At 41.0% G+C, this 13,470-nt stretch overlaps 1 protein-coding gene across 5 annotated transcripts in view; it reads right to left on the bottom strand.

Annotated features, from left to right (window-relative positions):
• mycbpap (mycbp associated protein) overlaps nt 1-12,994 on the bottom strand; it is a 163,077-nt gene extending 150,083 nt beyond the window's left edge. For 3 of the 5 annotated variants that reach the window (XR_011354675.1, XM_069929380.1, XM_069929381.1), the window contains exons 1-2: nt 12,748-12,994; nt 9,432-9,556 (exon numbers count right to left, since the gene is read on the bottom strand). Coding sequence is in view for 4 of the 5 variants with exons in the window: in XM_069929380.1 (XP_069785481.1) it covers nt 9,432-9,556; nt 12,748-12,808 (186 nt within the window). In the remaining variant the exon portion in view is untranslated. The remainder of the gene's footprint in view (nt 1-9,431; nt 9,557-12,747) is intronic. The other 2 variants (XM_069929379.1, XM_069929378.1) reach the window with 2 other exon arrangements.
• Between the last annotated feature and the right edge of the window lie 476 nt (nt 12,995-13,470).

Genomic DNA, 13,470 nt, shown 5'->3' on the forward strand with positions numbered 1-13,470 from the left:
GTTTTAAATAATAAGAACCATTCCAAATGGTCGAATCCTTTTTCCACGTCTAGGGAGACTGTAATACGTGGATTTTGTTGTTGAAAAATTGCTTTAATACCTTGTTAAGACATGTGAATCTGACTTACAACCAATCTGAGTTATGACCAATCCTTCGGATCCAATTACAGTTGTAAGTTGAGGACTACCTGTAGTCAACGTTGAAGAGAAACTTGAGAGGGTTCCCCAGATTTTGTGTCTTAGATTATGTTAAGCTTTTATTGAACCATGTCAAGTCCAACTGATGCAGGCAAGAGTGCAGTTCCAACATGATCAGGAATGGAAAGGCTCAGGGTAATCAAAAGCCTGATACCTAGCCTCCAATCTGCTTTTGCATTGGAGCATTCCTTTTCTCCATCATTGGGAGAAATGAGTGCAGTGCAAACTCTGATAGGAGTGATTATTGTAGCTGGTCAAAGATTCTTCCACAAGTCCTCCCAAATTTTTTTAATTCAAAAAAAAATTTAGACAAACCAATTTGGCCCTACGTGTCCATGCCACCCAATTTACACCCCATTAGCCTATACCCTGGTATATTTTTGAAGGGTGGGAGGAAACTGGAGCCTCTAAAGAAAACCCATACAGACACAGGGAGAACATAGAAACTCCTTACAGACAGTGTGGGATTCGAACCCAGCTCATGGGTATACTGCAAACTCTTAAATTCCCTTCTGAATTGCACACTACTGTAACCTAGAAAGATTGTTGTACTTCCACTGCTGCACACAGAGCAGTGGCAGCATTTGAGGGAGGTGATTCAGCTAGACATGGCAAATAAACAGTGACATTTGCCATTGATCAGAAACAAATTGAAGAAATACAGCTAAAAAGTTCAGTTTTTAGGAGTAAATGGCTGTAATTACTGTAAAAAGGAAAGGTTTATGAACATAATTTCAAATTAAATTCTGATTAAGATTCAGGGGGGCGGGGGGCGTGGCAAGATGGCGTAAGGAACAGACGTGCCTTCCAGTCCTCTCCTGACTCTGATTTATTGTTTTGTTTCTAAGTGCCCGTTAAAATTCTTTAAAATGTTTAAAAATAGTAAGAGAAGTTGAATTAATACCTAATGGTACATTTGTTAAAAAAAAGTAAAAGAAAACACCAACAGATTGTTAAAAAATTACATTTCCCGAAATTATCTGAGCCTACCTGTTTACAAGAAGCCAGGACTCAGCGTGGAATGGATCCAGGAAAAGAAGTGCAGGATTCGCCATTGGAGCTCTGCTCTGTACCAATAGGGCTCTCTAAAGATGGCACTCAGCCATCTTAGAACAAAGGGCTGGCCGGGTGCGTGTATTTCAAACAACAACCGCTGTGAGCGCTGTCACCGAGACTTTGACAGCTGAATCAGCTGGGGCGCCGCCAGCTGGAGAGTTAAAGAGCCGACCTCCGATTGATATAGCGGTGGCACTGCGAAATGCACCACCAGTCATGACATTTTCCCCAGGTATGGATATAATGGAAGCTTTTGATGATATATGGCTTAAGGATAAGGACAACCCTGACTATCAGCCTTCTGATGTTGCTGAGGGGGCTGTGCCAGGAGTTTCTACACGGAGCCATACTGCAAGAAAGGCTGCTAAACCAAGGGAAGGGACAGAAGACCCTTTGGTTTCTCAGAAACAGCAGGATCCTACTATGTCTGAATCTACTTTTGCTGATATAATTGTTAAGAATCTTGAATTTAAGATGTATTCTTCAATGAAACAGCTAAGTAGCTCTATAACTCACGTCCATTCTAAGCTTAATGAATTGGTGAATATCAATACTCAACAGATGGCTGACTATGGAGCATTTAAACTTGAAACCACTGAAAGACTTGATATGTGTGATCAAGGTTTAGTTGATGTACAAGATCAACTGCAAGATGTAAACAAAACAATTGAAGCATTGTAGATTCAGAATAAAAATCAAGCAAAAAAAGTTGATTATTTGGAGAACCAATCTAGACAGAACAATGTAAAAATTGTTGGTTTGCCAGAAGATATAGAAGGGCCAGATCCAAGAAAATTTTTTACCGAATGAATTCCACGAGTGTTAGGGCAAGATAAGTTCCCTGAAGGTTTAATATTGGAACATGCTCACAGAGCTTTAAGAAGGAAACCTTTTTCAGGACAGAATCCGAGAGCTGTTCAGGTCCGGTGTTTAAATTATTGTGATAGAGAGACATTTTTATGTGTGGCTATTAGAAACGCTCAGCAAAATAGATCTCCTTTGATGATCCAGAATAATCATGTTTTTTTTAAATCCGGATCTGAGTCAAGAAATTATGTTTCAACGACGTGAATTTAATTCTGTGAAAGAGTTGTTGTGGAAAAAAGGATACAAGGCAACTTTTAGGTACCCTGCGGTATTGAAGATTTTTCAGGATGGATATCAGCCAAAGTTTTTTGATAATCCTAAAGAAGCTATGGACTTTGCTCAATCTTTACCGATCACGCAATTTCAAGAACGACGTAGTCCTCCTCGGTCTCCAAAGAGAGTGGAGATACAAGATGGGAATCAGATTCCAAGAAGAAATGGAAACAATGGTGGTCGAAGTGATAAAATTGATTTAAAAAATAATACATTTTTTTTGGAAGATCTTAATTATTGATGATAGTTTAATATGAAATGGGAGTTGGGAGAGGGAACTGGGTGGGCACTATTTTCCAGAAGTCGTCAGCTACGTGTGAGTTATCTCACACCCAGTATTTTGTGGGAGTTACCGCATTGTGCAGTTTAAACAGGAGGGGGTAGTAGTAACCTCCTGCCTGTTTTTTTTCTTAATTTTTGGGTTAAGGAGTGAAGTTTTTTTTATTACGTTTTTTTAAAATAAATTTTTTTTTTCTTTTTTTTATTTGTTTTTGATTGTAGTTTTAAGAGGGAATAAGAGGAAGGTTTTTTTTTCTTTTGGGCTTTTTTTTTCTTCTTTCTTTTTCTTTCTTTTCTTTTTTTTCTTTTTTTTCTTGTGTTGAGTTGTTGTAAGGAATGTCTAAATTGAAGTTTGCTTCTTTTAATGTCCAGGGTTTAAATAATCCCATTAAGCGTAAGTAAGTACTGGCTTATTTAAAAAAATTAAAAGTTGATGTGGCTTTTTTACAGGAAACTCATTTGACAGATAAGGAACATTTGAAACTCAAACATGAATGGGTTGGACAAGTTTTTTATTCTTCATTTAATTCAAAAGCAAAAGGAGTGGCAATTTTGGTGCACAAGAATTTATCATTTCAGTTACAAAATGAAGAGAAAAATGGTGGAAGATTATTAAAATTGAACTGTACAATTTTTAATGAAGCTTGGACTTTGCTTGATGTTTATGCTCCGAATGTTGAGGATACAGCTTTTGTTGTCGATATGTCTTTATTACTTGGACAATCAAATTCTAATGTGATGATTGGGGGAGATTTGAATGTGGTATTGGAGCCTTTATTGGACAAGTATCCAAGAGTAATTAAGAAATCGAAGATGGCAGTTCAAGTAACTAATATGATGTCAGATTTGAATTTAGTTGATATTTGGCGAAGATTTAATCCTACAGAGAAAGATTTTTCTTTTTATTCGTCACGAAATAATTCTTTTTCTAGAATTGATTATTTTTTAATTTCAACACATTTGCAGGATAGGGTTACATCTGTGGATTATAAGGCAAGATTGGTTTCGGATCATTCATTATTATTATTAGAATATCAGAGTTTACAGGAAGTTCAGAGAGCTCCAAGATGGAGATTTAATACTATGTTACTGCAAAAACCGGAATTTATTAGTTATTTAAAACAACAAATTGAGGTTTTTATTAGTAATAATAGTAATTCTGTTTCTAGTCATTTTGTTTTATGGGATGCAATGAAAGCTTTTTTACGAGGTCAAATTATTAGTTATGCTTCTAAAGTAAAGAAAGAGAGAATTAAAGAGATTGAAGATTTAGAGAAAAAGATAACTGTTACTGAAAAAGAATTTCAAAAAAATGCTACTGAAACGCAAAAGAATCAGTTAACTAATTTAAAATTTAAATATAATGAATTACAAACTTATCGGTTTGAATGTTTAATGAATCGAACTAAACATAAATTTTATGAATGGGGTGAGAAAGCTCATAAAGTTCTGTCATGGCAGTTAAAAAAGGAACAATTATCTAGAATTATACCAGTAATTAGAAAGAAATCGGGTATTACTTTTAGTCAAAAGGAAATTAATGAGGAAATTTGTAATTTTTATAAAAAATTATATACTTCGGAATGTAAAGATGTAACTGAGGATGCTATAGATTCTTTTTTGAAAAATATTAAATTGCCACAATTGAATCAAGAAGATAGACAGGAGTTAGATAAATCTTTTACAGAAAAGGAAATAGAAACGGTGATACGAGATTTGCCAAATGGAAAGGCACCTGGTGAAGATGGATTTTCTATAGAGTTTTATAAAGCTTTTTATGCTGATATATTTCCTATATATAAGGATGTTCTACAACAAATTTATGATACTTTTCGATTACCCGAGTCTTGTTCCAATGCAATAATTACAGTTATACCAAAAAAAGATAAAGATCCTTTACAGGTTTCTTCTTATCGACCAATATCGCTGTTAAATGTAGATTATAAAATTGTAGCAAAAGCTATGGCTAATCGATTAGCTCAATATTTGCCTAAAATAATACATAGTGATCAAACGGGATTTATAAAAAATAGATTTGCGTCAGATAATATTTTGCGTTTAATAACTTTAAAATAACTTTAATAAATCTAAATCTCAGATGAATTATCTAATAGTGGTTTCATTGGATGCAGAAAAGGCTTTTGATAGAGTGGAATGGAAGTTTTTGTTTAAAGTACTTGAGAAATTTTGTTTTGGTTCTTCATTTATTGGATTGATAAAGGCTTTATATAATAGTCCGAAGGCCAGAATTGCTGTCAATGGGCAGATTTCAGAATCTTTTAATTTAACAAGGTCTATTAGACAAGGATGCCTATTGTCACCTGCATTATTTGCTATAGTTATTGAGCCTTTGGCACAATTAATACGTCAAAATGAAAATGTTAAAGGTATGAGAGTTTTGAATGAGGAATACAAGATTAATCTATTTGCTGATGATGTTTTATTATATTTGGTGGATCCGGGTATTTCTTTACCAGCAATTCAAGAATGTTTAGAAATTTATGGTCAATTATCTGGTTATAAAGTAAATTGGACCAAAAGTGAAATTTTAAAAATTTGTAAAAATGATTATTCAATGTATAAACGTATTACAAATTTGAAGTGGATCACACAAATTAAATATTTAGGAATTAATGTTAATACGGAATTTCAAGATTTATATTCAATTAATTATTTTCCTTTAATAAAAAGGATTAAATTTGATTTGATTAAGTGGAAGGATTTGCCTTTGGGTCTATTAGGGAGGATTAATACTATAAAAATGAATATTTTTCCCCGAATACAATATTTGTTTCAATCAATTCCTTGTTTTTTAAATAAAAGTTTTTTTAAGGATTTATATAAAGCAATTAGAAACTTTTTATGGAAGGGAAAATTTCCGAGGGTAGCGATGAGAAAGTTGATGTGGGATTTTCAATTTGGAGGTTTAAGATTACCGAATTTTCAACATTATTATGAAGCAGCTCAATTTAAATTTCTTAGTGCATTAATGAATATGGATGATCCGCCCAGTTGGGCAAAGATAGAAATGGCGGTTATTTCAGAAAAATTTTCTCATGAGTTTTTGTTTCGATGGAATAAAAATTTATTACGAACTTATGATGTCCCAATATTGAAGCATTTATTAAACTTATGGACAAGTAAACAATAAATTGGGGCTCAAAAATAAATGGTCTGGACGATTGCCATTATATAACAATCAACTTGTTCCTTTTACAGTCTCCAATATTACTTTGAAACAGTGGGAAAGGAAGGGAATAAAAAATTTATCCGATTGTTTTTCTGAGGGATGTTTTTGTTCTTTTGATGAATTACAAAGGAAATTTGGTATTAGTGGAAATTCTGTATTTGTGTATTATCAATTAAGATCTTTTGTAAAACAGATATGTGGTCGACATATGATTTTATTGCCTGATCCTAATTTTGAGGAATATGTACTTTCAATACCACAAAAGGGATATATATCTGATTTGTATTGTATTTTACAAGAAATTGATAGTAAAAAAGATTGGGATAAGGATAAGTTGAAATGGGAAAAAGATTTAGGTTTTATAATAGCTGAAGAAGCTTGGATGGAAATTTGTCAGAATAGTATTAGGAAATTGGTTAATGCTAGATTAGCGATGATTAATTACAATTTTATACATCAGTTATATTTAACACCGGAGAAATTAAAAAAGTTTGGTCTTAGTAAGTCGGATTGCTGTTTTCTTTGTGACCAGACAGCTAATACTTTTTTGCATACTGTTTGGTTTTGTGATCGATTGCAACAGTTTTGGAAGGGTATTCAACTATATTTAATAGTTTATATAATATTTGTCTTGTATTAGATCCTGGTATATTTTTATTAGGGAATATGCAATCATTAATTGATTTGGGCCTACAAGATTATCAGATTTCTTTTATCTATTTAGCTTTAGCTGTGGCCAAGAAATGTATAGCTCTTACTTGGAAAGATAGAAATATATTAACTTTAGATAGGTGGTATTTGGAGATGAAGTTCTGTTTGACTATGGAAAGGATATCTTTTTCAGTTCAGGATAGGAGGTCTTTTTATAGGTTGAAGTGGACTCCATTTGCTAAATATATGCATTTAAGTTTGATTTAAATATGTTTTTAAGTTTGATATTTTAGTTTTGATTATTATTTTTTTCTTTTTTTGATGTTAGTATCTTTATTTGTTATGTTTTATCTTTTTTTGTGTAAGAAGGGTTTTTTATATATAATTATTGTTCATTTTATTAACTCTTCACTCACTCTTTATTTTTGGGGGGGGGTTGGACTAACTTTAAGATAGGTCATTAATGTTGTGTACTAATTTGGGGGGGGGGTTTAGTTTATTTAGTCTGCCGATGTAGTATTGTAATTTTTATTATCTTATGTTTAATCTTTTTACTGTAACTTTCTATTTTATTCATGTTATAAAAATCTTAAATAAAGTTTAAAAAAAAATCAGGGGGGCATGGTTAGTGGGGCAGCATGATCAGGGTACCATTTAGCACAATGTTGTTAGTGCCAGCGTTTCAAATCCCACATTGTCTGCAAGAAGTTTGCACATTCCCCCCCCCCCACCGTGTCTGTGTGGGTTTTTCTCCAGGGGCTCTGTAGAAACATACCGGAGGTTTAGTTTAATTGGGTGTAATTGGGCGGCACAGACTCGTGGGCCGAAATGGCCTTTTCTGTCCTGTATGTCTAAATTTAAAAATTAAAAAAAAAATTAAATCACACCAGTGGCAAAGAATTGTGCGCTACTTGGTTGGCACACCTTCCTCACACACAGCTGACCCAGAGGCCAGAGGGCCACCACTGCACAACTACTGCAGGTGGTGTCTTGATTTCCAGGCTTTTGAACTTTGTCAGCATTTCTGCACAAAACACAGGAAATCACAGCCACAATCCAAATATGCTTCACCAAATGCAATGGCCAACGGTAGAAATAAAAGTTGTAAAGCAAGGAAGTCTGCAGATGAGTGAAAGACACAAAAGTGCTGGAGAAACTCAGCGGGTCACACATCAATAGGAACTAAAAGGTAGCCAGCATTTCGGGCTTGAGTCCTTCATCAGGGATCAGGAAGAACAGATAGATGCCTGAATAAGAAAATGGGGAGGGAGGAGGAGGAGAGAAGAATGGGAATGAGGAGGAGCACAGGTCCCAAGTGTAAGAGGTCATAGGTTAAACAGGTGGGAAGGTTGAAGAGAAACAAGCTGAGAATTGATGAGGGAGAGGGTGGAGGGCTAAGGAGTATAGCTCTCTGATAGGAGAAGAAAGGGAAGGGGGGTGGGAAACTGGAGGAAAGGAGACAAAGGAATAGGGAAAAAATGTGATCAGGAGGAGGGAGGTTAAGGGTAATTGGAGAAATCAATGTTAATGTCATCTTGCTGGAAAATACAGTGTTGTTCCTTCAATTTGCAAATACCCTTGGTTTGGCAGTGCAGGCATGAGTCCATGGTCAGACATGTCAGTGTGGCAATGGTGTGTGGAATTAAAATGGCTGGCCAACAGGAAGTCCTTGCTGTTGCAGCGGACAGAGAGAAGTTGCTCAACGAAACTATCTCTCAGTTTGCATCCAGTCTCCCCAATTTAGAGGAAGCTACATCAGGAGTAAATGACTTCTGCAGATTCACAAGTGAAATGTTGCTTCACTTGGATGGACTATTTGGGGCCCTAATGGTGGTGAGGGAGGAGGTGTAAGTGCAAATGCAGCACTTCTTGCGGTCATACGTTGGGTACTTTAGGGGGTGATTTGTGGGAAAGGATGAGTGAGTCCCAGAGAAACGGTTCCTGTGGAAAGCGGAGAGGGGAGGAGGGGAAGATGTATCTGGTAGTGAAGTCTCATTTGTAGGAGGCAGAAATTGTGTTGGATACAGAGGCTGGTTGGATGGCAGGTGAGGACAAGGGGAACCTTGTGCTTGTTATCTCAGGGATGAGGGGGAAGGGACCAGGGCAGATGTTGGGGAAATAAAGGAGATGCAAGGTAAGGGCTAAGTTAATGGCAGTAGAGGGGAATTTATAAATCCCAAGATGGAGACAGAGAGATTGAGAAAGGGGAGAGTGCTGCCAGAGATGGACCAAGTGAATATGAGGTCAGGGTAAAGTTGGCAGCAAAGTGGATGTCAATGAGCATGAGCATCCAGTTCCCTATTCACTTTCATCCCCCCATGAAGAAAGTCTCAAGGCTCTTGGTTTCTTCCTCAATAACAGGTTTAGCCAGTCCCTTTCCACCACTATCCTCCTCTGCTTGGAAGAACTTCTCACCCTCAATAACTTCCCCTTTGACTCATCCCATTTTCTCCATGTCACAATTGTGGCCATGGAAACTTGCATGGATCTCAGCTGTGCCTGCTTTTTTGTTGGCTTTGTAGAGCAATCCATGCTGCAAGTCTACATAGGCAAGGCCCCTCAACTCTATCTCCACTACATCGACTACTATATTGATGCTGCCTCCTGCAACCATGATGAGCTCGTCGACTTTCTCCCCATCCTCCTCCTTTCAGAGAGCTACCCTTAACTCTCTGCCACCTCTCCATGACTTCTCTCCTTCTTTCTCTTCTACCCTCTTATCCACGAGCCTGTGCTCCTCTCTTCTCCTCCTCGTCTTCCTCCCACCTTTTTACTCAGGTGTTCACCTGTTTTTCCTTATTCCTGATGAAAGGCTCAGGCCTGAAAAGTTGACTGCCTTTTATTTCTCATGGATGCTAGTGACCTGCTGAGGTTCTCCAGCACATTTGAGTATTGGGTATTGAACTCTGCTCGGTACCTTCTCCAGGTCCTCTAGTTTTATTGCCAGGCCCATTATGTCTTCTCCCATCAAAACATCTTCCTTTTCTGGCTCCTCAGTAATCGGGATAAACTCTTCCACCTCCTTTTTCTCCTTCTTTTTGTCTAATAATGAAAAATTGTCAAGAGTTATGAACAAACTTATTCCATGAAAATATTACAATCTGAGTTTTACTCGTAAAATGTACTTTCCCCATAATTGCCCCCACAGGGATCTGAGGTACCATTGTTCCTCATGGCTTCCAGCTCCAGTTCCAGGCCTCCCAGTTTGGCCCCCTGCAAGATCTGAGGTATTAGCCATATTGCCCAGTTCATGTATAGCATGTTAAATACCAAATAAAAGTCCTTTTACTCTGTTCCATCAGAGTCCCAGACCAAGTAACAGAGTTCACAAGCTGCTCCATTATACCATGCCCTGGCACCCATCAGAGGATTATAGAATGGTTACTGCACTGGAAGAGGCAATTTAGGTCATCCCACTGCCCACCACTTCTACATTGCTCTCCAAATGCTTTTTTTTAACCAGATACTTATCCAGCTCCACTACTGGCAATGCAGCCCAGATTAGATTTAAATTTAAGCCTGAACTCTTGCAGACGGCAGCAAAGTAAATGCAGAGTGGGAGTGACTGGTGTTGAGTATGTCATCCAAGTATATGAAAAGGAAGTCCATGCCACGTCCCACTGTGTTCATCAGTCGCTGGAATGTTTGTTCAGCATTTTTGAGCCCAAAAGGCATTCTCAAAAATTCAAAGAGGCCAAATGGTGTTATGATGGCAGACTTGGGTACATCTTCTGGGTTTACAGTTAGTTGGTGGTACCCATGCACTGTCAATTTTAGAAATTATCCTGGCCCATGAAGATTAGCTGTAAAGTGCTGTATATGGGGCACAGGGTAGCAGTCTGCAGTGGTAGTGTCGTTGAGATACCTGTAATCCCTTCAAGGTCTCCACCTCCTGTGGCTTTGGGCACCATATGTAGTGGGAAAGCCCAAGGGCTATAAGACCTGCATATGATTCGAAGTTCTTCCATTTTGTGGAACTCGTTTTGCAAGCTGCAACTTGTTGGGCAGCAGGCGTCGAGCTTAGGTGAGGATGTGGTGTGAGACACCATGTTTGGGTGGGGCAGTGGAGAACTGAGGAGTGACAATGTCCGGAAACTCTGCAAGAAGGTTGGCAAATTCGTTGTTCATCTGGGTGCAGTGCAGGTAGTTTGGCTTTTCCAGGGCGGAAAGTCTGGAATGTTGTGGAGTTCACAAACTGGCGCCCTTTTAAGTCCACCATCAGTGAGTTGGGTCTAAGGAAGTCAGCACCCAGCAATGGCCAGTATACAGCAGCTATAATGAACTTCCTTGTGAACTTATTGTCTCTGAATTTCAGGGGTATAGTCTGTGTGCTATATGAACTGTTATTCACCGCAGTGAGCGCCAGACCCACACTCCTGGTACAGGTGTCAAAGCCCAAAGGAGGAAGGACACTCACCACCACACCCGTGTCAACTAGAAATTTGCGCTGGGTGAGTAGGCTGTTATGGTGGCCAGTCGCCATAGTCATTAGCGACGACTGGCCATGGTGTTTCCCCAGAAAAGTGCAAGGGGGGGTCAGCAGTGGCGAGCTCCAGACCCCAATGTTGATTGTAAAAACACCAGGTGGTTGTCACGGAGTCATGCTTGTCTGGGGAACTTGTGCCCTCATCACCGGTACTCGTGGAGCCTGGGCCTCGGTGTTTTGCATGTCACAGAATGTCTGCATGGGCGGCCACTGTTCGAGGGATATCAAAGTCCTTGTCAGCCGACATGAGGAAGATGTCTTCTGGCATATGCTCTAAAAACTGCTCAAAGAGCAAGCAAAGCCTATAGCTGTCTGCCAATGCCAACATGTCGTTCATTAACTCTGAAAGGCCATCGATGTGGAGGAGCCGTGCAGCTTGGTCACGCCATGAGAGACTGTAAATCTGGAGAAGGAAGGGTTTAAGGGCTTGGTATTTGCTGAGAGCTGCTGTATATCCACTACTCGACCAGCCGTATCCTGCCACATGATGGTACTTAGTGGTGCCCACTTCTACCTTGTGAATGTGGAACTGCGCCTCAGCCTGCCCAAACCAAACTTCAGGTTGAGTGGTCCAAAAAACAGACAGTTTGAGCAAAATTGCTACGTTCTCCATGTTGGGTCCAAAATCTGTTTGGGCCCATCGGGGTCACCAATGTAGCAACTGGGTGGCAGTGCAAAATGAAGAACAAGAAAATGATCAGGCGTAGTCGAATCAAAGTTCAGTAAAAATCATTTACAAGCAGCTTTTGAAAACCCCACGTGTTCCAAATGACACCTGGCTTTGTGATGGTATGACTTCACTCGGAATCCCCAAGCTGGTTCGATTAAGCCTCCAGTGAGCCGCTACACCTTGGTTTACGAGATCAGTGCTCTGTCACGTTTGATGTCCAAACGAGTACTATTAAATAACTTTGCTGAAAGGAAGAGTGACCTGGAAGTGCAAGAATCCAGAGTTGGTCTGACAACACCCTGACAGGCAGTCCATTGCTGTGGAGAATAGAGTGGGGAAAGTTCAGGAAAGCCAAAATGTGTAGAAAGAACACCAAAATGTTGGGCACATTTACAATGACAGAGAGAATTGCCAAGCTGCAGAATATGGCAAGATAGCATTCCTTAGGTGTGAAGGTGGTGGAGGAAAATGGAGGCAAGGGGAAGGAAAGAAGGTTAGAGAGGGGCAAGGGGAGAGGAGGCAGAGGAAGGGGGTGTTGGAGCAGAGAGGGATGGGCAAGGGGAAAGAGGGAATGTAGAGAAGGAGGGGAAAAGGGAGGGGAAAGTTGGGGCAAAGGTGTGGCAATAGCAGAGGAAGAGAGGGTTGAGGCAGAGGGGAAGGAGGTTAGGGTGGGGTTGGGAAAGGGGAGAGAAGGCAGGGGAAGGGGGTTGTTGCAGCGAAGAAAAGGGAGAGGAGGCAAGAGGTTGGGGCGGAGAGGGAGAGAAGGGGACAATGGTAGGGAAACGGGCTTGGGGAGAGTGGTAGGGAAAAGGACCGGGGCAGGAGAAGGGGTGGGGGAAGGGGATGGAGCAGAGGGTGAGGGCCAGAAGGGTGGAGAAAGGGGAAAAGTGGGTTAGGGAAGGGGTGGTGTCCTAGGGGATCGGGAAGGGAAGCCCCCCAGTTTTGGGGGGGGGGGGGGGTTGAGGGTGGAAGAGGCTTGGCGGAGGGACAGAGACCGGGCGCTGTACCGAGACAGGGGTGGTCCGATGCCGACGGCGCGGCCCAGGGACTTTACCCAGGTGGGAGTGCTGCCCTTACCTGGGGGAGTGCGCTGCCCACCATCTCTCCGAGCTGCCTTGGAACCGGCGCGTGTCCCCATGGCTCTACTCGGCGTCCTGGCCTCCGGGCCCAACCTGGTCTCACTTCGCCGGCGCCTCGCAACCGCCTTCGGTTCGCCTTGACAACCACCAGTGCCTGGCAACCGCCTTCACCCCGGAAACCATCAGCGCTGGCAACCAAGTTTCCATTAGGCCCGTTAGGAAGGTCGCCGATCCCGATCCCCGCCGTCCGGGTCGTCGCCCCCCCCCCCCCCGATCCCCGGGTCCCCGATCCCCGCGGTCCCTGCGCCCCCCCCCCGATCCCCGGGTCGCCGCCCCGCCCGGTCCCCAACGCCCGTGTCTGCCTCCCCAAGGGTTGTTAATCTCACACCGGGGACCGGTAGGGATGGGCTGCTCAGATCAGATGGCGATGGAGCTGGAGGAAGGAATGGGGAAGGGGAGTTAGTTTCGGTGGGTGGTGAAAAGGGGGACGTTTGATGGACCGAGTGGCGTGAGTTGGAGTTCTGGGTGAACCAGCGTGTGAAGTCAGCACAACCTGGAGCGCGGAGAATTGGAAGGTGGGAGTCAACGCCACCTTTTATTCAGTGATTAGGAGGAATATGAGGCAGGGGTTATCAGAATTACGGCGAGAGGTTGCTTTCTATCCAGATTCAACAGATTTCTGCTAATCTTCCTTTCCTCCCCACTCTCAGTATTCCTTCCA

This window comes from Narcine bancroftii, chromosome 3 (genome assembly GCF_036971445.1).
Source record: "Narcine bancroftii isolate sNarBan1 chromosome 3, sNarBan1.hap1, whole genome shotgun sequence".
Taxonomy (NCBI): domain Eukaryota; kingdom Metazoa; phylum Chordata; class Chondrichthyes; order Torpediniformes; family Narcinidae; genus Narcine; species Narcine bancroftii.